General features: G+C 39.1%; 1 protein-coding gene across 3 annotated transcripts in view; it reads left to right on the top strand.

Annotated features, from left to right (window-relative positions):
* LOC130239311 (signal-induced proliferation-associated 1-like protein 2) overlaps positions 1–7300 on the top strand; it is a 175312-nt gene that overhangs the window by 40995 nt on the left and 127017 nt on the right. For all 3 annotated transcript variants that reach the window (XM_056470415.1, XM_056470416.1, XM_056470414.1), the window contains exons 7-8: positions 239–396; positions 2901–3477. In XM_056470415.1, the coding sequence (XP_056326390.1) occupies positions 239–396; positions 2901–3477 (735 nt within the window). The remainder of the gene's footprint in view (positions 1–238; positions 397–2900; positions 3478–7300) is intronic.

Raw genomic sequence — 7300 nt, 5'->3', positions numbered from 1 at the left:
ATTGCTGCAAAACTATAGGGATGCAGCATTATGATGGTGAATGCAGTTGTACCCATGACAGATACTATTTGGTAGTTTGGCATTTATTTGACAACCATTAAACTAGGAAATGGTTTGGACTTCTGTTTAGTAAAAGAATCCATTTGGGATGGCACTAAACTATATACTAGACTCTTGAGTGTATAGAGTGTTCTTTGGGATGCAACTATTGACTTGTGTTGTTTCTCCTCTCTCACAGCTGCTCAGAAAGAGACACATAGGAAATGACATCGTCACCATCGTGTTTCAGGAGCCTGGTGCCTTGCCCTTCACTCCCAAAAACATCCGCTCGCATTTCCAACACGTGTTCGTCATCGTTAAAGTGCACAATCCCTGCACTGAGAACGTCTGCTACAGGTCAGTCACTTTTAATGGGAAGAAGAAGCTGCTGTTTTGGTTTTAAGTGCTGTTAATGTTGTGTGATGTTTATCTTATGTGTTTTATGGGTTTAAATCTATTATGCTGCAGAACAAATCACCCAAAAAGGGGACAATAAAGAAATCGTAACAGTCAGTATGAGCTCTCTCTATACCACACTCCAGGTCAACTATTACACTGTAATCCCCCAAATGATTGATTACATTAAGAACTCCATGCATTGTTTTGTATTACAATTGTTCTGAAATTGTATGATTAAATATGCAAATGAGGCAGCATTTAATTAAAGTCCCCATGAAATCAGCATGATACATTTTTTTAGACATTAGTGTCAGTAGTTTTGAGGATATCTATTAGCTAGTGTGCTATAAAACAGTCAGAAAATTAGCATTTAGAAGATGTTAACCTAGCGACAACATGATGGCTCAGTGGTAAGCACTATTGCCTCACAGGAAGATGGTTGCTGGTTCAAGTCCTGGCTGGGTCAGTTGCCATTTCTGCGTGGAGTTTGCATGTTCTCCCTGTGTTGGCACGAGTTTCCTCCGGGTGCTCCGGTTTCCACCACAGTCCAAACACATGCGCTATTGGGGAATTGATTTGCTAAATTGGCCGTAGTGTATGAGTGTGTGTGCGTGTGTGTATGAATAAGTGTGTATGGGTTTCCCAGTACTGGCATCCACTGTGTAAAACATATGCTGGAATAGTTGGCGGTTCATTCTGCTGTGGCGACCTCTGAAATAGAGACTAAGCTAAAGGAAAACGAATGATTGAATGATGTAAACCTGATGTTAACACTAAGTTTGTGACTAAATGTATAACAAAAGTTTGACGTCACCTCATACTTTAGTTTCTCGTCACTTCTTCTGACCAATCAAATGCTCGCTAGTGTCTCACATGCCCCACCCTCTTCAAGAGGCTATTTCTATAAGCACTTGAGCTCAAGCACTCTCACTGGCAGAGCTGTAATTAAAATTAAATGCTACTGGCTGTTTTTTTAAAAAGGGGGATGAGCTGCTCTGGGTCTCACCGTGTCTTAATGTTTCAGTAGAAATTTTGTCACACATCAAATAAAATTGCTCATTTCAAAGCACTTCACTGGACCTTTAAACATGATCTCATTTGCTTACATTTCTAGCACACGTTCAAAATTCTTGTTTTTTTATAGTTAATTGTTAGCCATGTATTATTTTTAAAATATTTTCCAAGTGATGGTAAATGGTGAGAAGAAAATAGTAAGAAAAACGCAAAACATATCTTATAAAGGACACCTGTTCTGCCCATTTTTTACAAGAAGTAAAATTAGCCTCTGGTGTGCCTAGAGTGTGTTTGTGAAGTTTCAGCTTAAAATACCAGACAAACGATGTTTTCTAACTCTCTGAAACGGACGCTTTTCGGCTTCGATCATAACTGTGTTGTTTTGGTGACTGTCGCTTTAAATTCAAATGAGATTGTGCTTATTTCATAAGAGGGCGGAGCCACAAACACCTCTGCATCAGCATAGCGGTAGATTCGAAACAAGACTAGCGTTATCTGTGTGAAAAACTGAAAATGTCAAAAGAATTTGACTCAGAAGATGAATGAAAATGGAAAAAAAGGAAATGAATACAGCTTTTTTTTCAACAATAATTTTAATATTGATTATTTCTAATAACTAATATGGTCATACTTTAATTTAATGTACAATTCACGTTATTAACAAACCATTAACTAAGACTTTTAGCTCAATAAACTACTTACTAGCGTTTTTTTTAATAGTAAGCTAGTATTTTGTTTAGGCACTGTATTGTGTAGGATTATAGATGTAGAATAAGATCAAACTTTATACGCGCTAATAAACAGTTAATATCTTAATGATAGGCAGGTAATAATTCAGTAGTAAATGGTGCAAGTTGTTACTTAAGGGGGAGCTATTATGCCCCTTTTTACAAGATATGAAATGAGTCTCTGAGTACTTTAATGTGTGTGAAGTTTCAGCTCAAAATACCACACTAGTAATGTTTTAAACTCTCTGAAACAGACCCTTTTAGGCTTTGATCCTAATTGTGCCGTTTCGGTGACTGTCGCTTTAAATTCAAATTGTGCTCGTTTCTAAAGAGGGCGGAGCTACAAATGTCTGTGTCGTCAGAGTGGCAGATTCAAAAACAAGACTAATGTGCTTTGCTAAAAAGGGAGAGGCGGTCACTAGTGGGCGGGGCTTTCTTCCTCTGATGACACGTACAAAGGGAGAAAGTCAATCAAAGTGTTTCTGCAGACTCTTTTGATCAAGTAGTATTATAAAAAAATAAAATAAATAGATTTTTACTATTTGAAGCTGGTTATGTTCACACACTGCTGCTGTACAACTGTGTTTAAACCCCTTATAAAAGTGATTTTTGCACAATAGGTGCCTTTTAAACTCAAGTGTTACTTTTAAAAGTGCATAATTTAGCAGATTTGTGAAAAGACTCAAATCTCTCAGCGTTTTTTTGTTTTTGTTTTCGCAGTGTTGCAGTTTCCAGATCAAAAGACGTGCCTCCATTCGGCCCTCCGATTCCCAAAGGCGTGACTTTTCCCAAATCAGCCGTGTTCAGGGACTTCCTCCTGGCCAAGGTGATCAACGGCGAAAACGCGGCACATAAATCTGAGAAGTTTCGCGCCATGGCCACCCGAACGCGACAGGAGTATCTAAAGGACCTGGCGGAGAACTTTGTGAGCACGACTACTGTGGATTCAGCTGTAAAGTTCAGCTTCATCACTCTCGGAGCTAAAAAGAAGGAGCGGGTTAAACCACGGAAAGACGCTCATCTGCAGAGTAACGGCGCGGTGACGTGGAGCGTGGTGGCCAGAGATTTCGGCCAATCAACAGACGTTGAGTGTCTGCTGGGAATCTCCAATGAGTTCATTGTGTTGGTGGAGGAAGAGTCCAAAAACGTGATCTTCAACTGCTCCTGTCGGGACGTGATCGGATGGTCGTCTGGAGTCATGAGCATCAAGATCTTCTACGAGCGCGGAGAGTGTGTGATGTTTTCGGCACACGATAACTGTGGGGAGGACATCCGGGAGATCGTACAGAGGCTGGAGGTAAGAGCGCTTCTCTGGGATTTATTGGAGATATTTGGTTTATTTATGTTTGTTGACTATGGGATATGTTTGGTTTAGATTGTTAAAATCCTTGTGTGGTCTTCGGGCCTGGACACACCAAGCCGATTGTCGGTTGTTTGACTTTGTTGGTCTGTCAGTCAGCATTGGTCCAGCTATGTGGTTTGGTGTTTTCCACATCGCCTCTCGTTTGGTTAATGTTGGAGCTTGTTAGCCTAATTCGACATATAGAATATCAGTGTTGGTTGAAGGGAGCAATCTGTTTGGTTATTCAGCAATGAATTGGAGCACGAGTGTGACGTAGTGAAGTGATGTAGTAAGTAAACAGTTCAAGCTAACAAGCAACACAAAGAGGCCAGCTGTAATTTAGTTATATTTCTCAAATATTTGCAAACGATATGGATTATTCGATTATCAGACGTATTTGCAGGAGTGAATCCCTTCGTGGTGATTGACAATCACTGTCATGATGGTACTGAACGCTGCTTTGTTTATGCTTTGTCTGTGTGCATCAAAAGTTCGATTTCCCTTTGCGTAATGAGAAAACAGACACTGACCCCTGCTGGTGTGGAAAGACACGTCCTCCTGCACAGATGCAGAACCTGGCTCCTTGTTTGTCGACTTTCGTTCTTTTCCATAACTTGGCAAAGAAACCCAAATGATTCTCAGGAAATCTCAACATCATGGTTTTTGTTTATTTATTTAATATTTTATTCATACATAATCTTATATTAAAATTGATCCAACTTTATCTGTCCTCGTAGAGTAAATTCACATTAAACTCTGCGTGAACCGGAATTTTCGGAGACTTTTAATAAAGTATGCTGATCAGGGCTCGAAATTAACCTTTTTTCTTGGTAGCACCGGTGCTCCTAACTTTAAAAGTTTAGCTGCACCAGACAAAAATTAGTCTCAGCCACGCATGTGGTGAACATTTTGCTGTGCAAACTGGTCGCACGACATCAGTTTTATGCACACGCTCAAATGCTCCCAAATATATTGTAAGCTCGCTTAGATAAAATTTCGGGCACATATGAGACCAAAACGGTCGCAGTTTCGAGCCCTGCTGATGTACTTAAAACTTAAACTGAATATTGAGTAGGTGGCGGGGTGCATCATTTCTGCTTTGCAAACTAACAGTAAGTAGTAATGATGGTGAAATGAAGTTTCCTGAACCAGTGAACTGCTCGACTCAGTTGTATCGAAAAAAGTTTCGTTACTCAAAGCTTTCCAGATCAGAGCTCGATGAGGACCGCTGCTGGTTAAAGTGTGGGAAAGCACTGTGTTGCAAAATTGTCAAATGTTCAAAACTGACCAACTCATTAATGTAGTAATACAATAGTAATATAAACAAATGAATCAATTACATCACGTAAGGTATGTTACATCACCAATGACTGTAGTGAAGTTCAAGGTAATCAAAAGTATTTACGTTTATCGTATTCCAACCGGTCCTACACTCACCCACTTATTCTGTTTTGTAAATTTGTTTTGTCCTTGGTAAAATAGTTTTTCCTGTGTAATTGTGTCTTATGATAGGTAAAAATGTTTTCCAAAATGTAAATTTGTCTCGAGCTTTGTAAAAGTTTTGCACTTCCCGGCCACCGTAGATAATACTGCACATGCGTGATTCAGTAAACCCAAACAAACAGAACATGACAGCCTGCTGTGACTGAACTAAACTTGAACAACTGCACCGCGGGTTAACCGAGGGCTTAAATGAGAGGATCTGGTGAAAAAACAAACTGCTGTCTTGTGGGCTGTTGTATTTGAATTTGAAGATGGGTAGATGATAGTGGTAGATGATAGTGTTCATATGTCCTCTGAATACAGGTTTCAAAATGTATGGTTGAGTTTTTATTATACAATATTTATTCTGATGATTTTAAATCTTGCACCTAACAAATATCCTTAAAAATTATAAAACTAATACTGAAACTAATAAAAACTAAACTAAAACAAAGCAATTTCAAAATATAGAAACTAGGCTTGTGCCGGTATTCGGTAATGCGATAAATCACGGTAATGAATATGCACGATATTGTTATCGCGGGCACTTCAAAATACCGTGAAAAATAATAGATCCGAATTTATATTCTTAGAACGCGCTTTAGCTTATTTTCCATCAACCGCTTGAAGAAACACTGCGTATATGCTGCGCAGAACTGATGCGCACTCTGATGTAAACCATCCCCACATGTAGAAGCACTGTGCGCAAACAGTGCGCGCCGCCGCTGCCACCGCGCTATAATCCTCACACGAAGAAGAAGCATAGCGGAAGGAGGAACGCTGACGACAATTTATCCCCCTTCAGCTTATTTTCCATCAACCGCTTGAAGAAACACTGCGTATATGCTGCGCAGAACTGATGCGCACTCTGATGTAAACAACCCCCGCATGTAGAAGCACTGTGCGCGTGCCGTCGCGGCCACCACTCTCTAATCCTCACACGAAGAAGAAGCATGGCGGAAGGAGAAACGCTGCCGACAATTTATCCCCCTTCAAAAAAAAAGTCAGAGGTTTGGAAATATTTTGGGTTCCAAAAAAATGCAGAGGGATTGCTGATCGAAGACGGTTTCCCTTTGCACATTCACTTTGATATAATTGCTCAAGTTTACTTTTACATTGTGTATTGTTTTATTTATATTTATTTGTATTTAAATGTTTGAAGTACTTTTAGTTAATTAAAAAGTTATTAAAGTTACTAAGTTGACGAAACTGAAGTTCTTTGTGTTTTTTTTATCTGTTTCTCTAGTAAAATTACAATATCGTGATAATACCGTATACCGTGATAAAAGCTCAATCAATTAATCGCAGCATGAAAATGTGATACCGGCACATGCCTAATAGAAACTAATAAAAACTAGTAAACCTGCCTCTAAAACTAATTAAAACTAGCTAAATTTGAAAACAAAAAGTTAAAAGGAAATAGAAACTAAAACTAATGAAAACCCAAAACTATCAGAACCTTTCAGCTGCGTAATGTATTAAATCTGTGTGTCACCTGATTTGCCACTGCTAAATATAACTTCATGTGATTGTATTGCAAATAAAATGTAACTTTATTTTCCCCAACCCAAGTTGGAAATAGAATAATGTTCAGTGTTATCCACCACATACGCTCTCATGGGGCTATAAATAGTATATACACACATCTCAGTTCCCACTGGCATCCTTGAAAGCTAGATACTGATAGTCGAGCGACTTTAACTGGCTTGAACATTCAGCCAAAAGCACAGATGAGGAGCAGCGCCAAGAAAAACACTAAACCCACGGCAGTCAGAAATGTCAGACATCGATATGTTCCTCTGAGAAATCCTGTAAGAGGATTAGGATGATTTCTGAAGCTCATTCAGGACAGATTTCATCAAGCCCAGTTCTTCACAGGTAGACATGAACATACTGTATGTACAGCAGGGCGCTTAATTAAAGATCCCTTTACTTTCTGATAAAACACTAAGCCTGGAGATCCCCACAGAATAGTGATTTGTGGAATAATTAGACCGTTACCCAAGATAACACCACCACTAGTTTTCTTTTACAGCCTGGAGAGGAGAAGAGTTGGCATGTTTTGAGTTGGACTGATTGGATTTGGATAAGAGAGAATTGAGTCGAGGAGAAAGATGTCTGAATGAAAGTGTCCTGAAGTGTTCAGAAAGATGATTAGGAATGGAAGCATATTACAAAAAAGCAGAATTGCCGGATGGAAATTTAATAGGATTGCAAGATAACAACACTACATTGAGGGAGAAGGTTAGATTTTTTTGATGAAAACTCAGAAATCTGAAACTTTCTGGAGGAAAAA

This window comes from Danio aesculapii, chromosome 13 (genome assembly GCF_903798145.1).
Source record: "Danio aesculapii chromosome 13, fDanAes4.1, whole genome shotgun sequence".
In the NCBI taxonomy this organism is placed as follows: Eukaryota; Metazoa; Chordata; class Actinopteri; order Cypriniformes; family Danionidae; genus Danio; species Danio aesculapii.
The sequence above is the reverse complement of the archived record's forward strand: the minus strand, read 5'-3'. Positions and strand labels throughout refer to the sequence as shown.